General features: G+C 42.3%; 2 protein-coding genes across 20 annotated transcripts in view; one reads left to right on the top strand and one right to left on the bottom strand.

Annotated features, from left to right (window-relative positions):
• PPIP5K2 (diphosphoinositol pentakisphosphate kinase 2) overlaps window positions 1-7924 on the bottom strand; it is a 46929-nt gene extending 39005 nt beyond the window's left edge. For 15 of the 16 annotated variants that reach the window (XR_007903733.1, XR_007903731.1, XR_007903730.1 and 12 more), the window contains exon 1: window positions 7608-7690. The gene's annotated coding sequence lies outside the window, so the exon portion shown is untranslated. Of the gene's footprint in view, window positions 1-7607; window positions 7691-7781 lie in introns of those variants that run through there. The other variant, XM_051782564.1, reaches the window with a different exon arrangement.
• On the top strand, window positions 7707-21995 carry GIN1 (gypsy retrotransposon integrase 1). 4 transcript variants are annotated; one of them, XM_051782633.1, is made up of 9 exons: window positions 7718-7824; window positions 9885-9929; window positions 11899-12044; window positions 12946-13139; window positions 14154-14459; window positions 15130-15318; window positions 15414-15581; window positions 16668-16956; window positions 19721-21995. In XM_051782633.1, exons 3-9 carry the CDS (start codon window positions 11906-11908, stop codon window positions 20017-20019), a joined length of 1584 nt encoding a protein of 527 aa, XP_051638593.1. In that variant the 5' UTR covers window positions 7718-7824; window positions 9885-9929; window positions 11899-11905; the 3' UTR covers window positions 20020-21995. The 4 variants fall into 4 exon arrangements, with proteins under 4 accessions (XP_051638590.1, XP_051638593.1, XP_051638594.1 ...); XM_051782634.1 differs by lacking the exon at window positions 9885-9929 and adding an exon at window positions 11545-11747 and having other exon boundaries at window positions 7737-7824; XM_051782631.1 differs by lacking the exon at window positions 7718-7824 and adding an exon at window positions 7989-8239.
• Window positions 21996-22769: the final 774 nt, after the last annotated feature.

Raw genomic sequence — 22769 nt, 5'->3', positions numbered from 1 at the left:
TGCTACCTTCCTCATTCATCAGTCTGGAGACTGTTGGTGTTACTGGTGTCAAGTGCACTTGTGTCAAGAGAAGCTTCACTTTGTGGAAAAGAGACTTTGAACAGCCACATAATGTGTCCATTCCAAGCAAACTATTTTCCTCAAGATTAGCATTGTTCACTTGTCTGAAGGCGGATGAATAACTAGATTGCCACTCCATGCTACTGTCACTAGGCCCCCAGGTATTCATACAGTTTATGAAAATAACAACAAAGACAAAGGATCCAGAAAAGATACTGACAATTTGCTTGTAAGCTACTACCTGAATTCACTGAATTGTGTATAAACTGGTATTCTGACTGCTGATGGTGACCAGTTTATCTGCCCAACAGCAGAAGCTGTAAACTACTGTCATTAGCATAAATTTGTGTCAGGATATATTTAAGAAATTAGCTATTTTTTAGAATTAATGCTTTCAGAGATAGGAATTAAAATTCTCTGCAAATGCTACAGTAAAAACGAGATATCCCCTTCTTTCTTGTGGTTTGTGAAATACAAAGAAACCAAGAAAAGAGACAAGAGAAATACTAGAGCAAGAAAGTGACTGCAACTACAATGAACAACTTTCACAAGTCTTCTAAAAAACATCTACAGTTATCTGACATAAAAAGTGCAGTAAGACTGCACTTGAATAAACACATGGGCTTCAACTTGTACACCAAGGAGAAATAATAAATGGCAGAGCATGAAGATGGAGCTGCTTCCTGCTTCAAAGGTATTGCCAGTGCTGATAGGGGAAGCTTCTAGTACATGATGTCCTATGCAGAATTTCATCTTCCTGCCCCTGGAGCAGGGAAGAGTCTTCCCAGCACCATTTTTCTATTTTAAGAAGTGAGCAGCAGTGCTATACAGGGGCAGAGACACTTTGCATTAGATCTTCTCATACCTGGTGCATGAGCACAAGCCTCAGACAGTCAAGGTCAGAAGATAACCTGTTTGTCTCAACCATGAAAGACTGCAATGTAAGCAAGATAAAACCCACTTTGTGATGGAATTTACATTGACCCACTTCCAAAGAGATAGCAGCAAGAACATCCAGGCAGCAATCTCCTACCGTGCAATGACCTCTCCAGGTAAAATTAACTAGACTATGTTCTCTTCAAACTTTACATGGGGCTTCTGTTTTACAGCTCAAAGATTTAAAAGTCTTCAATGATTTTGAGAAATGCAGTGTTGCACCTTAAAAGGATTTTCAATGAAATGCATGGCGTGTCCACATGATACGTCTTATAAGAACTCCAGTGTTCACTTCAGTGCTGCACTACAGACTTTACTTCTAACAGAACATTTCTCCATTTCCACAAGAATATTCTAAACGAATTCTACAGGTATATTCTGAGAGAATAAGCCAAAACATAGACCTTGGTAAGTGTTAACAGATATACACACAGTTTTTCTGTCCCCATTCCACATCTTTCAGCAGCTCAGGAATCCAGCCCTTGTGTTTCCCATGCTTACTTAGACCATAAAGATTAGCATTCCAGTAACTGTCAGCAACAAATCAGCTCAACACAGCAGCAGTGGTCTGAACAGTCATGAAAAAGGGGCTCAAAGTTTTAACAGCCACGTTTTGAATACTAATAAAAATACACACAACTCTGTACAAACAGAAGCATTTCACCAGATTTTCTTCTGTGTCTTTACAGCTATCAGAAGAACAAACATACATTGCCCCTACTGCACATTAATGGAAACGAAAGGGAACAAAACTGGAGTAAAAATGCTTCTCATCTGCTATTGCAAGAAAAAAAAAAAATCCAGCACATCATGCATTAAATAGCTATAAAACACAGCCAACCATTCAGGAAAACAACTTTTCAAAATGCCATTATATCATAACAACTACAAAACACTTAGCGAGATTTACACTGTGGAATTTAACAAACAGGTAACGGTACAGGAATCATAAGCGTTGCTCATCTGTTACCTGATTCTTCACATATATATACATAACAGTAACAAAACAGACCACTCCCCTGCACTCTACCCCTATATTGCTCCTTTTAAAGTTCCAATTTTTACCTCTGTAGGCACATTCCAACTGCATCCCTTACCAGCTTCCTCCAATTTAAATTAGGAAGTTAAACCCCAAATAATGTTAATAGCAATTTTTCAGGTAGTCTCAAGTGAGTTGAAAAAAAGTTTTCAACATTTTCCTGCTAGAACCACCATAGCCTAACATCTTCATTAACAGTACAGTTAACAGCAAAAATGTTTGCCTCACTCCTGTTGAGGTATTTCACCCATTTCGAAATTCTAATTCTGCACCATGATTTATGGTGTAACAAACCACCAAAGACAGTTTGTTGGGTTGCTGGTGAAGCAGAAAGTATGGTGACAGGGCAAGGGGGAAGCAAGGGGAGACAGTGAGAAGAAAGAACCAGTGGAGTCTGAGAGCTGACAGCACCAACTGCAATCCAAAGTGCTCTCCATGGATATGTAACACCTTTCTACAGATGATTCAAGGAAACTTGATAATACTTCAAACTTAAACGTGAGATTTTAGAACCAGTAACAAGAGCCCACACTCAAGAATAGCATTTCTTCAGGTCTGACAGATGACCAAGAAGAGACAGGAGCGCAAAAAGGCAGAAAAAGAGGGAAAGAATGCTAAAACACAGAAGCTGCTGAAGACAGCGCTGTGAGAAAACCATACTTGACCTGTTTATTGCTGTACCTTACACTGCAAAAGATACATATTCTCTCAAATTTAAAATGTCTGCTGTGTCATACAGTCAATTATAAAAAAATTAACATTTACACATGGATGATGTTCTGTTCTACCACACATCCTGTGAGATGCTGAGTGGCAGCTGTCAGCCCCTTACTTAGACAGACTAAATTTAAACAAATTTGTTGAGCAGCTCTATCCCAAAGAATGTTACAGTTACAGCCTGATAATACTTTTGCACAATAACAAAAAAACCCCAAAACAACCCAAACCTCAACAAAAAACCCACAAACAAGCAAATCAAACAGTAATCACAGAAGACACAAAGGGATATAAAGGTTTCCAATAATTACTGGAATTTATAAGGTCCAGCTATGCAACAACAAACTGAGAAAAGTCTTCTGCTCTCATCACTAAATACAAACTTCAACAGCCTTATGAAGTTTATCACCACATTCTGTAACTCGGCTCTGCTCAATAAAATCAAACAAGTAACTGCGCTGATGTACAACAGAAGTGGCAAGAAACAGGTTAAAAACAATTAACAAAGGAAAAAGATACATTACAAAGACCAGATCATACAGCATTACAAATAATGCTACAATCCCGCATCAAACAAACATCAAGCTCTAGATTTCACAATACACTAACATCATGAAGAACCTTCCAGAAGAGAAGATTTATTGCTTTCAGCCAGGCACTGGTTTTTCCCTACAAGCCAAGCACAGCCCTCAGACTGAGTGATGAAGAGCCATAATCTATGCAAATAACAACTGTGAACATATCAAGTTCCTTCTGTCTTCAGGAACACTGCAAATATTTTTTATAATGCATTACTATATAGTAGTTTATGTACTCCACCAAAAAAATTATAGCAATTTCCATTCTAAAAGAGACTACCCATCTTTCCATTTCAGTTTACTGAGACCTGAAGAAACATTCCTAGGAATGAAGAAGAAGCCACGAGCCTTCCTTGCCAGGTAAGTGCCTGCACGGAGTTAACTAGCAGAATTTTGGTAGTGGGTGAGCTGCAGGGGGTGGCTTCTGTGAGAAGACATGAGAAGCTGACCCTATGTTGGATAGAGCCAGTTCCACCCAGCCCCAAGATGGATCTGCTGCTGCCCAAAACCGAGCCCATCAGCCACCACTGGTGGTGCCTCTGCTATAACATATTTAAGAAAGGGTAAAAAACACTGCACAGCAGCTGAGAGGGGTGAGAACAACTGAGAGAAACAACTCTGCAGACGTCAAAGTCCTTAAGGAAGGAGGGGGAGGAGATGCACTAGGCATACAGATTCTCCTGCAGCCCATGGAGAAGAATCACTGGAAAGCAGGTGGTGCCACTGCAGCCCATAGAGGTCCACAGTGGAGCAGATATCCACCTGCAGCCCACAGGGAACCCCATGCTGGAGCAGTGGGATGTGCCCTAAAGGAAGATGTAGCCCACAGAGAGCCTATGCTGGAGGTCATAGCAGCCCATAGCCAGAACACATGGACAAGTACGCTGTTCCAAGCTGGAGCCCTGTTTTATACAGATCATATTCAGTGTTCAAGTGGTGCTTTATGAACAAATAAATTCGTATATCAGAAAAGTTATGTAAAAAATGTGTCACTGTATAGTTAAGAATCATAGCATGGTTTGGGTTGGAGGGCACCTTAAAGACCATCTAATTCTAACCTCTGTGCTGCAGGCAGGGAACCTTCCACTAGACCAGGCTGCTCAGGGGTCCCATCCAGCCTGCCCTTGAACACTTCCAGGGATGGGTCATTCACAGCTTCTCTGGGCAACCTGTGCCAGTGCCTCACCATTCTCTCAGTAAAGAACTTCTTCCTAATATCTAATCCAAATCTTTCCTCCTTCAGCTTAAAGTCACGCCCTCCTCCTTGTCCTATCACTACAGGCCTTTGTAAAAAGTCCCTCTCCAGCCTTCTTATAGTCTCCCTTTAGGTACTGGAAGGTATCCCAAGCTCTTCCCAAAGCCTTCTCTTCTCTGGGCTCAAAAGCCCCACTCCCACAGCCTGTCTTCACAGCAGAGGTGTTCCAGCCTCTGACCATCTTCATAGCCTCTGTACCTGCTCCAACAGATCCAAGTGCTTCTTATGTTGGGGACCCCAGGGCTGGATGCAGCACTGCAGGTGAGGTCTCACTAGAGCAGAGTAGAGGGCAAGAATCCCCTCTCTTTTCCTGCTGCCCACACTGCTTTGGGTGCAGCCCAGGACACAGCTGCCTTTCTGGACTGCCCGTGCATGTTCCTGGGTCACGCTGAGCTTCTTGTAAACCAACACTCCCAAATCCTTCTCTTCAGGGCTTCTCTCAATGTATTCTCTGCCCAGCCTGTATTTGTGCTTGGGATTGCCCCAACTCAGGTGTAGGACCTTGCCCCTGTTGAACTTCATGAAATTCACACAGGCCCACTTCTCAAGCCTGTCCAGATCCTTCTGGATGACATCCCTTCCCTCCATCCTGTCAAATGCACCGCACAGCTCCGAGTCATTAGGAAACCTGCTGAGGGTGCCCTCGGCCCCACTGTCCATGTCACCAACATAGATGTTAAACAGTGACAGTCCCAGTAGCAACCCCTGAGGAATGCTGCTCTTCCTGGTCTCCACTTGGTCAAGCTGTTGACTCAATACTTGGAGTGCGACCATCCAGCCAAAACTGGCTGGCTATCAAATTCACACCTCTCTGGTTTAGAGACAAGGATGTTGCAAGGACAGTATCAGATGCTTTCCACCAGTCCAGGCAAATGATGTCAACCCACCAGAGCACTCAAAATGTGTTTTCTGGGCAAAAAAAACCTCCTGCACTGTTCCTCACACTCCATCCTCAGCAGTAACATAAACATGCAGGTGCTTTTACACACAGTTTTTTCAGCTTGGTGGTGAGGACATGCTCCTGATAAACAGAAAACAGGCACTTGAAACCACTGAGACAGGACGGAACAGAAACAGTATTTGTCCTGTTCCAGTCAACTGTTCTAACCATTAGGTTACCAATCCAATTTCATTTTCCCAATGCACCATTTATTGGCATTTCCTACTAGAAAAAACTCTGGTCAGTGTTATTTGGAGGTGCACTCAACATTCCTTTAAATTCTATGCAGCTAGGTTAACTGACTAGCTGCAGTTGCCTAAATCTTTCCTGAAGACCTGATTATTTTCCAAGAACTTTGCCACCTAAATGTTTGTGCCTTAAGTAAGACTGCAGTCTGACCCTCCATATTACAGTAGCTCAGGGGACAGAGCTCCTGAGAAGAGTTGTACCTTGCCATGTGATAAAAGCCCGTCTGGTAAATATCACTCTATTACCTACAAGATAGAAAGGCAGTATTTTTACTTTTTTAAACTGGCAAACTACTACCAATTGACATCTGGCACGTGTTACAAGTGTCTCCTGCACAATCAGAGAACAGATAACCTTCACATTCATTAACCTCCAAGTTCCTTTCTAAATCAAACCCTGTCAAACACATCACACAAAGGCATTTATATTTCTGGAAGGTTTGAATGTTTCAGGAAAGGCTGGCTTCCAAGTTTCTACAGATCCCACTCAAAGATGTCAAAACAGCTTCTCCAGATTCGCACAAAGAACTTCAACGCTGTAGAGATGAAAGAGTTTTGGCAAAAAAAGAAATCTATACCACAATTCATTGGGTTCAGCCTCTGGAGCTCTGATCTGTTCTATCCACAGTTGCCAGAAGGAAGAAACTTTCTCCACAGAATGAACCAGACAGACAAGACAAGCCAACCAGTATAAAAATCCATATTTCTCATATACTGAACCGTAAAAAGCATATTATATCACTGTATGCCACAAAAAAAGTTTTACATAGCAAGAAGAGCTTTGTTACTGGTTGAATCAAAACTTGTTTATTGAAACAAAGACGGATTCAATAGAATTTTGACACTGCGGGGGGGGGGCAGTTTGGCGTGTTACTCGAGTAGAAAGATGACGCAGAAGGGAAGCAGAAGGGATGCAGAAGAGGTGGAAACAGAGAAGTTTAAATAGATAAGGGGACACAATGCTTAGAAAGACACAACACAATGCAGAAACACTGTGACAAACGACTGTGAGAGGACATGAGATAGAAATGGTACGGATGAGAAAGGAAACCACTTACTTGCAGTGGTTGTGACACTGATCTCCCCCAGTCTTACTGCCTGAGTGAGGAGAGTCACTAACTAGAGTCAACTATTACAACTGCCAACCCCCCAGCACTAGTAGAGTTCCCAGGTTCAGGAAAAAAAACACCACGGGCACAAAGAGAAACGTTAACACGGGGCCACTCACCCCCTCATTTCTCCCACCTCTGCTTCCAACAGGTTATTTTATAGTTCCAACATGTAATTGATTGTAGTTAAAACATGTAATCGATTCTCAGCTTTGGGGCTAACCCTGCTTTTTCCGTTTTTTCTTTTATTACAGACAACAATCTCACTTGCCCCCAGCTAATTCTACACTGAATTCATCATCAGTTTTGGGACGTTAACAGCGTGCCCCAAAAGCAGCGATCCGAAAGATGTTCCACTACCACTCCCTGTTCCCGTTTCGGCCGCACTACCTTTCACCCCGTGCCCGCCTGCACCAAAAGGCTTAACCCGACATTCCGTGCGCTGCAAACACGGACGCCCGGCGTGGAAACCCTCTCCGAGAGACAAAGCGCTGCACGGAGCGCCCAGGGCCGTGCCCTCCGCATCCCTCGGAGCAGCTCCCAGAATTCCCAAGGGACACAGACTTGCCCCTGCGCTCGGGACCGGGCCCCCCGTACTCTCGCCCTGGTCCCACCGCCACAGGAGACTCCCGCTCGCCGCAGACACCGCGCCCCCGGGGACTGGAAGGACGGGGAAGGAGGGGGATGGGGAACAGGAGGGGAACAGGAGGGATCGACAGCCTCACCTGCCCGCGGTCGCCCCGCGGCCCCTTCACGAGGCGGCTCCGCCGCTGCCCCGCCCCCTCTTCCCCTCCCCCCTCCTCCCTCCCCTCCCCCTCCCCTCCCGCCACTTCCGGGGGCGCCACAAAAGTCCCGGGGCGCCGCCGCGGCCGCCGCTGCGGTTGTGCGTCTGCCGGTACCTCGTGCCACTGGGCTGGTACCTCGGTACCTCTGCGGGAGCAGGTGGGTGCCCAGGGGCGCGGCGGTGCCCGGGCGGTGCCGGGCGGTGTCTCCGCCGAGGGGGCGGCGGGGGGAAGGCGGTGGCGGGCAGCAAAAAGGTCGCGTCGGCGCCGCTCAGCGCATGCGTGGGGGGGGGCTCGGTCGCGTAGCCCCCGGGGGACGGGCCGCGCGGGAGCGGCGCTCCCAGCGTGCCCCGCGCGGTGCATGCTGGGCGATGTAGTCTCGCGGGGGGGCGGGCGCCTTCCCGGCGGCAGTTCCGCGTCCGGGCATTCCGCACGACGCCTGCCGCCACCGCGGGCGGCGAAGCGCTGGTTTCGAGTTCCTACCCGCTGGGTCTCTCAGAAGACGGCCCCAGCTCTCTGTTGAGCTCCCGCAGGCCAGGGAGGGATGTAGGGGAATGTGCCTGTCTGATTTACAGGTTTTTGGAAGGCTGTGTTCCTGAAGCTCTGTGCTAAAGGGAGCCCGCAAGAGAGCTGGAGAGGGACTTTTTACAAGGGCGTGTAGTGACAGGACAAGGGGGAACGGCTTCAACCTGGAAGAGAGAAAGTTTAGATCGGATATATGGAGATATTCCTGACTGCGAGGGTGATGAGGCACTAGAACAGGTTCCCTGAAGAAACTGTGGATGCCCCATCCCTGGAAGTGTTTTAATGCCAAGTTGGATGGGACTTTTAGCAACCTCGTCTAGTGAAAAATGTCCCTGCCCATGTGAGAGGGTTGGAACTGATGATCTTTGAGGTCCCTTCCAACCCAAACCATTCTATGATTCAGGGTTCACTGGGGAATTCCCATTTCTGATAGGAATTGCAGACAGAGGTAGGGGAATTAGTTGGAAGCTGGTCTAAAACAATAGTTTTGCAGGGACAAACTATTTTGCAGGATTGTGATTGTGCGTAGGAGAAAATGAGCATTAAAGGGTAAAATAGCCAAGTGTTAGCAGGTACGATTGTTTTAGCCACGACACTAGAGCAAAAAGAGCTCTGATTATATGGAAGTTTCATTCTCTTGCCAAAATGCTTCCCTTGACTGAAAGGCAGTGAATTCTTTTCCAGCTTCAAAGGTACTAAAAATTGATTGCTCTTCTTATGTCTTTGATTTTTAGACTACCAGATACAATATGAGTTTTGATAGCCATACCATATGAATTATCTGAATAAACAACAAAACTAGGAGGTTTTATAACTTGTTATTGTCAGGGCTGGTTTGTTTATTTGTTTGTTTTTAAGAGTGGTTTAAACCAAGTAAATTAGGTATTGTGGGAAAAGATTAGTAGGGACACAAGAAAATAAATATCCAGGAAGGAAGCTCATATAATATTGTCCTCTTAGGCAGCAATCCAGCAGACTGTTGAAGCACTTAAGAGTTTGCTGGATCAGGATCCTACTAAATTAAAGTGTGTGGATGCTACATAGTATATTCTTTCTTCCTCATCTTCCCTAAGCTGTTCCAAACCCTTATAGCAGAAACTGCTGCTGCAGGAGTGAGAATGGGTCTTCTGTTTAGCTGAAGTATCAGCTTAAATGCATCGTGTTGCTGTGCAACTTAATTTTGTTAAGATCATTCATTTTGTACTACATGGAGAATATTCACTGTTTCAGGTATGACTTTCTGAAGCACTGGAAGAATAAAGATTGTTGTGGTAACATCTTTTCCTGCCACATGTGAAAGTCTGTGTCAAGCCAAACCAGCCTATCATCTCTGGTTAAGTCATAGGTCATACCTGGCTAGTTTTGACCTCAGGCTGTGCACAGGTGACTTAAGTGTAGGACTGGCCATTAGGAAAATCCTGAATGAAACTTAAATACTTACCCCTGGCAGCTGGGATATTTTAATTGCCCTTCACCAGTGCTCTTTTGCTGTCAAAAATACCAGTTAAGTGACTTCTAAATATCAGAAACATGAATTTATTTCATGGCAGCCTCACCTTCCTTTCTGCTGTTAGTTAGTCAATTTACCAACCCAGTCCATTGGTTTGGCTTGTGCTATCAGATGTAAATTTACAGGAAGCTGCTGTGTTCTGGCTCCTCTCCTTCCCTGCTCTGAAACACCCTCTTTCCTCACAGGCAGGACTGTGGTGGCAAAAAGTGGATCTGTGCTAGTTATCCCAGGTATGAAAATTTCGCTTTAAGACACTGATGTTGTATGTCAATAGACTTGGCTGGTTTTGAAAGCCAGCTCTGGGTTGTACAAAAATTATTCAGTGGGGCAAAGGTCTTGTCACATTTGGAACGTGAAGTTCCTGGCATGCATTTGCCATTAATAACACAGCAGTGCTTGGCCCAGTTATACATGTAGATTATGTTATTCTGTAAATAACATACAGCATTTTATTTTCTGAGAGGAATGAAGTAAAGCAGGCATAAACACTCTTAATAGCTCTTTGCCCCCTTCCCACCACCTGCATAATGAAGGTAGGTGAGAATCTATAAACTGAAAAACCAGACATCTTGTCTTACACATTTTGCTTTCCAATAGCATCACATGTACATTCCAGAGCGACTGGATACTGTCACTTCCCCACAATTATATGCCAGTTAGCAGGTATGGCAGACAAACTACCTACTCTTCTTAGCAGGTTATGTTGTCACAGTCCAGCCCTGGGACGCTGGCAAGATAAGGAAGAAATTTGCTGTGGAAGTTTAAAGCTGGCTTGCTGCCAAGTCTCCAAAACTTGACAACAGAGCCTGCTTCCCAGAGAGGGGGGAAAAAATCAAACAGCCAAGCTATAACAAAATATATATATTTTACATATAAAACAGGTATATACAGTGAGAATACTATATACCTATAACCCCAGAAACCCCAAATAGCTTCCTAAAAGGGAAGAGGGGAAGGGAGAAGGGAAAAAAAAGAACAAAAAAAGGACGCAAAGGGACAGAAACAAAACAGGTATGCACAATCTAAAAACCTGGTAACCAGCAGACTGAAGAACTGGCTAAATCTCAGCACTTCCCTTGAGAAAGCAGGACAGTCAGACCTGGCCCAGCACCCTCCCCTCCTGCAGTGGCAGACAACAGCAGTCAATACAGGCCTCAGCTTCAGAAAAGCAATACCACGTAGGGATCTACTGTTCTTGAACCTCGCCGGAAGAGAAGAGCGCGAGGTCTCTCCGGTCGGCTTTATTTATACCTCAGGTTACGTAAAGGAATAGCATGGAATACTTCCTTGGTCACCTCCCTAGTTCCTTCCTGATTACAAGCTGGTCTCCAGGAAGGCATAGGGTGAAAACTATCACATTCGCTTAATGCTGTGGATAAATAGCATTCACTATGACATGGCAGACTCCAAGCCTTATCCTGCTCCTGTAGACATTGATGAGGGTATGATCAAGCTGCTGTCTCATTCACATGTTCATTGCTGCTGGAATAGATTTGGAAAAAAGAAATAAAAAAAAAAAATCACTGAAATCTTTTAGAACCTGCATGAATAATTCTGCCTGTGAATATTTCTGATTTTCATTATTTGCTAATTATTTTGATGATATTCTTGCTAGACCCAAACATTCCCTGTATCAGTGACCCATTTTACTAGTGACATTTTAGCTTATGAATGTGATCAGGTAAGTCAGCCCATGTCAGTTGTTATCTTGCATGCAGAACCTGATTTGGAACTTCAGAATCTCATTGTCAGATGAATTAATGAACAAAATACATTTCTGTCAGTTTCTAGTTAGGAAGTTGGTGTTTTTTTCCTATTTGTCTATGTGGTTTTTTTTCAACTAAGGTGGATTTTTGGACACATCCAGTCTCCAGCACACCTGCATTTGAGGGCTATCCAAACATTGAAGAATGAGAAGAACAGTTTCCTTCTCTCTGGTGCTATTTCCTTCCCCTGTCCAATGAATCTAGTAGAAGTCCCCATTGTGTGGAAATTTTAAAACACAGTTTGGTGAAAACAACTCTGCTTAGAACAAAATTAGTGTTTCGGTCAGTATTTCTTATTGCTTAAGTTGAGAGTATGGGGGTATCAAGGGAAGTGCAGTGAATGGTGTAACATCCTCTTAGAGGCTACAGCCCCAGGATGCCTTTGAACTACTGACAATAGCTCCGTCTCATAAATCCTGTGCATTTTGTTCAGATTGACAATGGTTCGCAGTGGAAAAAGTGGTGGGCTCCACCTGAAGCAGATTGCATACTACAAGAGAACAGGGGAGTATCATCCCACAACACTGTCAAGTGAAAGAAGTGGAATCAGGAGGGCAGCCAAAAAATTCATTTTTGAAGGTAAAAATATTCTCTCAGATTGCTCTGAAAATAGATATTTAGGTGAAGATATGCTGATATTAGGAAAAAACAAAAGAAGTGGGATCTTGCTCTGCAGAGTTCTGTGATTTTTTTTTTAATATGTTCTCCATAAAACAAACGCTCTGCATATCCCTGGTTAGTGTATAACAGGATGTTTGTAAAAATGGAAGTTTGATCTCCTTCATTCCATTCCAAGAGGGATTTATGTATCTATCTGAAAGCCAAACCTTGTTCTACATACTCCAGAAATAGACAGCCATTGCAATCCATTATTCACAGGATTGCAGAAAGGGAAATCCAGATCTGCAGCTGTAGACAAGGAACGTTCCATCCTTTCTGGAGAATGCTGTGTATGGCTGGGCAGAAGTGCAAGGACAACTTTGCCATCAGTCACCTGAGAGCCTCTGTGCCCTTCCCAGCTTTGAGGCCCTGTGAGGAGATATGTGAGCCTCTGTAGTGTGCTGTGTTCTCTCAGTCCCATCAAACCTACCAATTCTGTGTAGAGGGAACGGAGGGGTTAAAGCTGTGACTTACAGTGTCAGGTTGCTGGCAGGCACACAACAACTTCTCAAACAGCAAAAACTCAGCACTCCTACCTCCCCTTTCCACCCTTGTGTTTCAGTCAGACTTTCTGTGGGATCACTGTTTGCATTCTGACCTGCCCTTGTAACTCCTCAAGTCCGCATCAATAAACATAGGTGAACTGAAGGCTCTTCGGAGGAAATAATTTAAATATTTGTAAACAAAAAACTACATTTACACTGAAGTGAATTGAAGTTACTGTAGTCAGTTCTGTTCCGAATCATGCTCAGGAGTTTTTTAAACTAAAGAAAAGGACAAAGCACTTGCACATAATTTGCTGGTATTTTTTTTCTTTCAGAAAATAAATTGTTCTATGTTGGAAAAGATAGAAAACAAATGCGCCTGGTAATTGTTTCTGATGAAGAGAAGAAAAAGGTGCTCAGGAAATGCCATGAAAATGCTGCTGGTGCTCATCATGGGATATCAAGGACACTGACTTTAGTGGAGTCTAATTACTACTGGACCTCTGTAACAAATGATGTCAAGCAGTGGGTATGGCATAATAGCTACAGGATAATTTTTATGTAGTCTTTTAGTTACAAATGTTTTGCAGTCCTATGGCTTTGGTACAGCAAGTACCCAGACTGCTTCATGATGAGGAAACATGAGCTCACAATCACACTGCAAATGGTCATCTTGGTGTTTCCTTTTTACCCCATTACTACTGACAACATGGCTTTTACACTTCTCTACCTGGTGGGGAGCCATGATGCCTTTGAAGGCAGATCCAGCCTTGGAGATTGATTTCTCTTGACTTATCTTTGTTAGGATGCAATGTACCATCCCAAGGATATGTGGCCAGAGTAGCTACTGGCAGATAAGAACATGAAAATGGTGTCTCTGCCTTACAATTAGTTGTGTTCACGAAATAGTTAAATCACTGCTAGGGAAAGTTCCTTCTCCTCTACCCAAAAATGCATGGACATGGTCCCTGGTAGAGTTCAGTCCTTCAGGGAACTGTATGTAAATGTCCTTTAAGGCCAAATTACTGTTGCTATGGGTTTGTGACATCACCTGGATACTTTGGGGTCATATGCAACTGTAACATGAACTGAAGTTGAGTCTGTGCCTTCAACTCAGATTGTACAAAGGGCCTCTGTCGTGGAGATAAAGCTGATCCATGTTACGAGGTAAGATTATGTATTGCCAGTGTTTTTCAGCCGTAGCATACATAGGTTAACCAAAAGGGACTTCCTTTTAGTCCCAGCTGCTTCATGCTTCCTTTAGCATTTACAGATGGACTTGCAAGAGCACAGTGCTTTCAGGACAGAGGGAATTCCTGCACGTCTTTCTCCTGGCCTTAGCTATTTGGTTTTATTTTGGTTTTATGCTGGGGCTGAAAAATCTGAGAGTAAAAAATTGTAAGAAAGGTGATAAATGAATTTGTTTTGCATTGCCTGGTCTGAGCTAATTTAGAGAGGAATAGTGGAGATCTGATTCTGATGATTGTCTTAAACCTTCACCTTTGGTTTTTATTGGTAACATCTTTCCTGATGTTTTCTCTAGGTGTATGCTTGCCAGCATTGCCAAGTGGCAAAGAACACAACCATCACTGGGCCCAAAACACAACCTTTCAAAACAGAAGACCCATGGACAGCAGTTACTATAGAGCTTATGGGACCTTTTAATGTTACCAACAGAAGTCACAAATACATCATAATTATGACAGATTTATTTACAAGATGGACTGTTATCTTACCACTGCGTGACACTTCAGCAGCTGAAATTGCTAAGGCACTCATAAATGTGTTTTTCTTATATGGCCCACCTCAAAAAATGCCTATTGATGAAGGGAAGGAGCTCGTTTATCAGGTAAATGTTTACGTGGCTGATTAATCTTTTTTTTTCCCAAGAAAAAAAAATTTTCCCCTATATTGGATTTGAATTTTAGCCCATTCCTGAGAAAGGCTCAAGTAGTTTTGTCTTCAATTTAAAAAGTAGAAAAGAAGTTAGCACATGACAAACCAGTTATTTGCAATTGTAACATTATGCAGTATTTCCCAGGGCTTTATTTTTTGGATAAAGCAAAATTATTTCGTGGCAGTCATAGTGAAGGTTTTGTCACTCATTTGAACTGGCATGGGTTTTCACACTCCAGTGTGCTGTATTTCATTCATCCACATTGTCCAGTAAGCAATAGCTAAGGCTATTTTTGACATTGACCTGTGGTTATTATGAAGAACTTACCATGCTTTGATCCTCTTAGAGATGGTAAGATCATCAGATTGTGATACAGAGGAAATGACAGATGAAGTGGCAGAAGTGTAGTTAGAAACTATGAATTACTGGCTCCTAAGCCATACTTACTCCTTTAGCTCTCACTCACAACCCTGGAGTATTTGGTGCCAATATGTATTATGTATGTAAGACCTTCCTCAGTCACCATCATATCAACAAAAGGGGTGGAAAACAGTTTGTTTACTTGAAATAGGATAAAGGAGAAGGGAAATGTTCACTGATTGTGTCCTTTTTTCTTTTGAAGATAAATGAAGAACTCTTTGCACTATTTGGAATGAAACAAATTGTATTGTCTTATCCTCAGACAGATGATGTAAATGAAAGAATGTCCAAGACAATCAAAGCTTTTCTTAGCAAGTACTGCATTGACTATCCAAATGATTGGGATGAACATTTGTCTGCTATTGCCTATGCTTTCAATTTGACAAATTTGGTATGTGAAGATTCTTCCTCTTTTGACTGAACTCCCCCAAAATGTCTGCAAAGCTGTGTGCTAAATTTGCTTGCTTTTGGTTCCCATTTAAATAGGAGCCAAATCAAAACACCCCGTATTTCCAAATGTTTAAACGTAACCCATATGTTGTTGAGCCAATGAATATATGCGTGGAAGGAGAATACAGTATGTTTGCCAAAATATTTGAAGCAACTAAAAAAGTCAGTCAAGCACTGGAAGAAGAGAAGACCTCAGATTGCCAGGTAAATGTTATCTATTCAAATTTTGCTAGTAAGAAGACTGGAGATAAAAGAGATGGAAAGGCTTGAAGCACAAAGTAGAACTAATCTCTTAAAACAATGTGGGAGTTTGTGTGGTGGTTTTTAATTTGTTTTCCTTCCTCTGTGATGGCTAGATTTCAGTGTAACAAATCTCATATGTATTTGGAAGGAGTAACCTGGCCAATTGTCAAAAATTTACTATTTCTGACTTACAGGAGTAAAACAGTATCTACAGAAGCTGAAAACTGTTGCCTATGGACTGTTGATTTAAGAAGATAAAGTCTATTTCTTCATAACTCTTCAGCCCTACATGATTATGAACTATACACATTGTGCAAGTTTGGAGCTGGCTTCCCGCCAAGTCTCCAAAACTTGACAACAAGGCCTGCTTCCCAGAGAGGGAAGAAAAAAACGAACCACAGGAAAAAAACTGAAAGAAGTTCGAACTAAATGGGATTCTATCAAAAATATATATATTTACAATTATATATATATACAATTTGAATGTATTATCCACAACAGGGAGCTCCCGAGGGGGGAAAAAAGGGAAGAGGGAGGGGGAAACAGGGATAAAAAGAAGCCTAAAAACAAATAACTCTTAAATATACCTGTTAGTAGAGAACTAGTCAATAAATATAAAAACAAATTAAATACTTCCCTGATCGGGACAGCAGAGCTGTGCAAGGCAGCAGCCAACTCCTGCACGCCTCCCGGAGAGACCAGAGATAACGGCAGGTCTGAGCAGGCAGGCCCTGACCTATATAAGCAAAGCCCGTCTACAGAGAGACCTGTCCCCTTCAGCCACCGAAGAGAGAAGAGAACGAGCTCTCTTATCTGCACCTTTTTATATGTTGTGTTATGGAAAGGAATAACATGGAATACTTCCTAAGTCATTACCCTAGTTTCTTCCTGGTTACAAGCTAGTGTCCAGGAAGGCCTAGGGTAAAAACTATCATACACATACAAAACCAATCGATGTTATGTTTATGCACTATTAACCAGTGCTATGAAAATGCATTGTTCCTTTTGGAAAGAAAGGAAATGTAATTCATATGTATCTTCCTGCAGGTGGAGAAAAACACCTCAGATGAACAAAAAGTCAGAAACAAAATCACAGTCAAAAGGAAGACACAACAATTAAATAGCCTGCAACTTAAAGTTGGTCATGAAGTCCTCAGGCAGAGAAAAAACTGGTGGAAGGATGGTCGTTTCCAGTCAGAATGGGTTGGTCCTTGTATTATAGATTATATCACAGATAATGGCTGTGCAATATTAAGAGATGCCACAGGATCCAGGTTAAAAAGACCCATCAAAATGTCTCACCTCAAGCCATACATAAGAGGGTCCGGTGAAAAAGGTGTGTATATATATATATATATATGTAATTTCTTTTAATTTATATTTTTATATATGTGAAAAAGATTGAGGTTTTTGTTTAGTTGGGTTTTTTTAACTTCTCTGTTATGTCTTCGTGTTAGATTATGAGGATGAAGAAGTATCATTCACTCACTAGTGGGAATTAAATTAACACTATATAATAATGTAATAACTGGTTTTCAGAAGGGAGAACAATGACTGTGAGTGACGTCAAACCTATGCAGAGCATGGAATAGAGCTAATGAATCATGTCTAAAGTCTTTTTTAAAAATAGCTTCTACTAAAGTTGCTTCTAATCTCTGGTCTGGCTCTATTCATCCTGGCTGGCTAAACATGCTAGAAATATAAGCAGGCTGAACTGTGTTCAAGAAGCATTTTCTGACGGTGTTTCTGTTTTGGTGTAGACAGAATTCACATCAGTTTTATTTTTTTGTTGTTGTTCAACCTGACTAATGCAGATGGTAGATGTTTGGACTTTTTTTTTTTTTCAACATCTGAGTGTCCTCTAAAGGCCTTGAAGTAGAAAGACTACATCAGAGAACTGATTTTTGAATGGTTTGTTTTAAATCATGCTACTGAAGAATTAAATATGTTTCTCTTACCTGAGCAAATAAAATTGTCATGCTCTGCAGTAGGATGGTGTCCTAGTCTGATGAGACTGGAATGTTTGCTAAAGAGGATGAGTTATGAAACAGACCAAACTCCTCTCTCTCAGCAATTGTAAATTCAAAATTAAGGGTCTTTAATCGAGGAAGTGTGGAAAAAAACCCCAGAAGAAATAACAACCCTTTATTAAAAGATACATGTATGTTGGCAACAATAGTAACAAAACACAAAAAAAACCTAGACGGTAGCCCTAGGAAAAGAAAACAAAAAAAAGTCTGAAGGAGTACTTCTCTGTCCCTTAGCGCAGTCCTGATCCTTGCCTGCAGGGGGCGCTGTGGGACCGCTGGAGCTGCAGGGCCTGCAGTACCTGGTCACGGCCGGCAGGGGCGCTGTGGGCTCCGTCAGTCACCCGCGGGAAGAGGGGACCGGAGAGAGCGGTCCCGGACCGCGTGGGGAAACCGAGAAGGAGATGGGGGGTCCTCGCCTCTGTGGGGACAAAAAGGAAGGCAGGCAGCACACTCCCACGGGAACTCACCGCTGTCTCAAGTGGCGAGGACTCACTGCAGTCTCAGGCGGTGGTGTCTCAAAAAACTCCCCCTCCTCTCCCGTGGGCAAGCAGAACTCTCCGATGAGGCACAGCAGCTCCGGGGAGCAGGACAGTCAGGCAGGTCAAAGCCAGCAGGATGAGAAGTCGAGCTGACCAGGATGAACAGCCAAAAGAAAACTAGACCTCCGGTCCCCCTCCCCAAAATGCCTGCCTGCACCCAGGGAGCCAAGAACGCAGTCTGCCCCTCACCCCTCCAAACAGAACCAGCCCCTGCCTCCCTCTGCCTCCCTCTCCCGTCTCTCCAAATGGCCCATTAACCTAGGCAGGCTGCATCCTTTGTAACGCTAATGACCTCGCTTCCCCTGCTCACTCCGTTTTTCCCTTGGAGTGGGGCAGGGGAAGAAAAATCCCCCTGATTTCCTAATCTATAACAGATGGCTAGAAATTCCCAAAGATTTGGGTAACCAACTTCTGCTCTTAGTCTTGGACCTCAGCATGTCCTTTTGCAGTGCTGCCATATTAGTCAAAAAGTGGCAGCTGTTTCTTTTGTGTTCATGCTGTCTTTGAGTCACCACAGGCATTTTGTGGAAAATAAACACCCAGTGTTCAGAAGACTTATGTCACAGATCAAGGTGCTTTTTACATCAGGGTTCTTGAAAAGGAGAATAATTCCTACCCTATCTGCATGTGTGATTAAGTTTTGTTTCTTGAAAATAAATAAACTACATTGAGATGGTAGTATCTTCCATCATATCTTAAAGCTCAGGGATGTACAAAGCTGAAACTAATTCTGGAATCTGATGTAAGAAGCTGATATTTATATCAGTTGTCAGCTGAAGATTTCATAACCAAGATACAAATTTTATGTCACGTCTGCAGGCTGCTACTTTTTCTTGGACGATCACTCTGTGCCTTCCATTTCCTCATAAAATTAATGATGCATGAGGAGATAATCACAGGATAGCAAGCATGCAGATAACGTACAGCTATTACAATAACTTTGGTGAACTCTGTCACTGTATAAAAAGTTAAACATAGTTGTCTTTGTATTATCAGAACCTAATATGTTTACCACTGAATACTGCAGAAGCAGTGTGTAAACAGAGTTTCTTCCCCTTTTTTTCCAGGAAGTGACTGTCCTGGTTTTGGCTGGGATAGAGTTTGGTTTCTTTTTATTTCTTCTTTTTTACTTACTTTTTACAGCTTAAAAAAGCCTGTTGTGTTGCATTAAGACTTCCCAGCAAAAGCTTGGAGAAACAACGTTTCTCTGTGTGCATGCACAAAATGAAAGAATCTGCATGTCCATTCATTCAAGGTATTAGTTCAGCAGGTGACTGTGACAGATGTCAACTTAGTCATCGATGTAGCTAAGAAAAGCTCTTTATGTGGAACATTGTAAGCATTTTGTGGACATAACAAGATGCCAAACATTTGGTACTCAATGAAATTAGGAAATTCACATTATCAGTCTGCTGTCACTCAAACGTTCTTGCCCTCTTGTGGGAATTGTTTTGAAAAGAAAGTTAGCACCTTACTAACATGTGAAGTATGACTTGAATGATCTGATCTAATGGCTCCTTTCCTTTTACAGACAACCATTACTTTCTACAAGGTGCAGTAGTTGTTGACCATGACTATATTGGCTTATCTGAAAGATCCAATAATTCAAGCCAACCAGACTCTGTTGCTGATGGGGAAATAAATGCCTACACAAGAGATGTCATGTCTGCTGTACAGATTTCACCTGCAGCCTGCAAAGAACAAGAATCAACAGATGGTAAACTCGAGTCTGAGTTGAGAGAAGATCATCGCGTTGAATCAAACACTGCAAAGCCAGAGCAATGGCCTTCACCTTGTTGGACGCTTCAGACCAAGACAGAGGATACTTAAGCATAGTCTTGTGTCACATATCATTGCCAAAACAGTTTGGATCTACCATAGCAGACTGAAAAAAAAAATAATAGGTCCAAATTACTTAGCTAAATCCACTTTACTACTTTATGAACATGAGAGTTCTGCAGGTACCCACTGGTTAATTTGCATGGGTGTTAAGAAGGAAATTCTTTGTTAGCAAAAACAGGCACACCCTAGTAAAAGCACGAGTTTTCATCATGTATTTGAATTTCAGATTTTGTTGGTAGAATGGCAGTGTGGCCATGCCTTACTGTTATCCTCTCAGGACAAAATGCCTCATTTCACTGTAATGACCTTTTTTGTTAATCCTTAGATGACTCATTCCTAATGTGCAGCAACACTGTGGGATGAATATAACCTAAACAACTTGGTGTAAATGTTGCCTTTACTGGAGAGAAGCTCATGTCTTCCTTTTCCTGTTACATAACAGTTTTCTGTTCTTTCTGGGAAGCTGCAAACTCTGCCTTTTACAACTTTTAATTTCTAGTCTACCACACAGTTCTAAGATCTCACAAAATAATAAAGCTGTGAAATGAATTACATGTAATGTTCTGTGAATGAAAGAAGGAGGCCTTCATCTGCTCCCCACTTATCAAAACACTGCTAGGGTGAACAATTTTAATATTTCTAGCATGTAAAAAAATCTTAAGAGCATTCAGTATTCCTTTGTGCTTTTTTTCACAAACTTACAGTTTTCCATTACATTTACATGATCACTGAGCTTGTACAGGTTTGGAGATTTCCACTGACAGGTGAAGCACTGGTATTAACCTATTCTCTGATTTCCTTGAGCAAGCTGTTACTGGTCTGGACTTCCTGCTGAGAAGACTTTATTTCAAAGTCAGCTGAACAGGAATTTTTTCATGTGGGAAACTGATAAGTGTCAGTCAGTTCTTTTTACAGAGAACTGACACAAAGACGAAGACAACTAGCAGAAAACTGAATTGAGAAACGCAGCCATTTCTATCCAATACTGTGGAAGATTTGCTTATCTTGCTCTCTGAATGTGTCTTATTTCTGCTGCTGAATGTCGTGTGACTTACAACACAGGTGGAGGAAAGTACTATTTACTATGAGTTTTCAGTTAATCTTTGGTAATAAGAGTGGTCCTCAAGGCTAATTAGGTACCTAACCCCCAAAGAAATTCATGCCTATGGTACAGTATGTCTTTGATATCATGGAATGCAGCTGTGTGAGAAAAGATCTCAGGATCATGACAGGAGCCTTTCTTAAAATTCTAAAGGAAAATAATTAACACTCAAACTATTTTGCATCTTCTGAAAATCCAGTCCTACAGATACAGGTTTTCTCCACTGAGACTGTTTCAGAGGGATGGTTCTGGGAGGCAGTACCCTCTTTCTGAATACATTGTGTGTGTGCACACATGGAATATATATATGTTTATGTAATAGTGCCTGCAAAAATAAATATTAGCATCAGTGATAAAACTGGAGAACAAGGCAGTTGTCTGTAAGATTCCTTCCTGCTTTGTTAGGTGCAAAAAAGAACCAGCCCCTCTTTTTTTTTAGTTCAAATGACATGTTCCTTAATTGCACACAGTACAGCAAAGCTGTTTTGAGGGGAAGCTCTTTAGTAAAGCAAGGGTTGTAGTGCTGTTAGAGCTACACTGGAGAGAGAGAAAATGCTGCAGAGAGATGGGAATGGGCAAAACAAAAAACATCATTTCACATACCATGTAATGCGGATCATTCTGGCTTCCTGGTACTTTTGATCTACTGTGTTAACAAGCTGTAGTGTCTCGTCAGTGCACTGAAATGTGGCCTTCTCTGCATGTGGGAGGCTCATTGAAATAAAATACAGGGGATTCAAGCTTATTGATATGAAAAACAGTCAACAGAAACTGAAAAAAAGCCCTACCAGGAAATGCGAGACACTGCAAGCAGCACGGTGTTCTTGAGGAAGCTCATGCTCCAGCCACAGTGAAGCGTGTGTTTGTGACCACAGTGAGGTGTGACCTGCCCACTCTTGGTTTGTATTTTAATCAACTTAGATAAATACACAAATGTCCTGTACTCTTTTTTTACTGGCATAGAGATTTCATTTATGATAGGACAATAGCAAAATTTAATAACAGAATTCTTAGAAATTCTGTTGTGCCCCCTTGTGGCAAGTTGATAACAGGCTGGGAACAGAAGGGAGAACAACATGAAAGTAAGTGCAAATTTCCTCATAACTCCCAGCACAGATCTGTGATCATTCATCCTTTGGGTGTGCTAAAAGCACTGATTGCCAGCTCAGAGCTTGATGAAAAACACTATAAAAATACCTGCTAGTGAACAGACTGTACTAACACTCAAGACACTTTTACTGTGGAATGAAGACTTTTTGCCTCTTGTTGGAATACTTCCTGAACTTTTGTCTACCATTTGCCCATTCCGTGTTAAGGTTTCTGCTTTCCAGCTACAGATGTTTTAAAATTTTTTCCATCTCCTCCCTGGAACTGAATGTTCCCTGCAGGAGGGTACCAATGAGTCACAATTTGCTTTTCAGAGCAAGCAGTTACCAAATCTGGAAATACACTTTTGAGAACCAGATAAGTGCCTTTTACTCATTTGCTTTGGTGCCACATCTCTGTCGATGGCTTTCTGCAACAAACATTACTGTAATGACCAAGCATCAAAATTGTTGCACAGTAACCTCCTTGGTGCTTTCAAATGGAATTTTTGGGGACTGCAGCAAAATGGGTACATTCACTTAATTGGCTA

Source organism: Manacus candei, unplaced genomic scaffold (genome assembly GCF_025592945.1).
Source record: "Manacus candei isolate 608988 ecotype Guabito, Panama unplaced genomic scaffold, ASM2559294v1 h1tg000016l, whole genome shotgun sequence".
In the NCBI taxonomy this organism is placed as follows: domain Eukaryota; kingdom Metazoa; phylum Chordata; class Aves; order Passeriformes; family Pipridae; genus Manacus; species Manacus candei.
The sequence above is the reverse complement of the archived record's forward strand: the minus strand, read 5'-3'. Positions and strand labels throughout refer to the sequence as shown.

Coding starts and splice junctions, on each gene's coding strand:
- GIN1 (XM_051782630.1), top strand. CDS start 11,906: ATGGTTCGCAGTGGAAAAAGTGGTGGGCTCCACCTGAAGCAGATTGCA. Junction 12,045..12,945: donor CAAAAAATTCATTTTTGAAG/GTAAAAATATTC, acceptor TTTTTCTTTCAG/AAAATAAATTGTTCTATGTT. Junction 16,957..19,720: donor AAGAGGGTCCGGTGAAAAAG/GTGTGTATATAT, acceptor TTCCTTTTACAG/ACAACCATTACTTTCTACAA.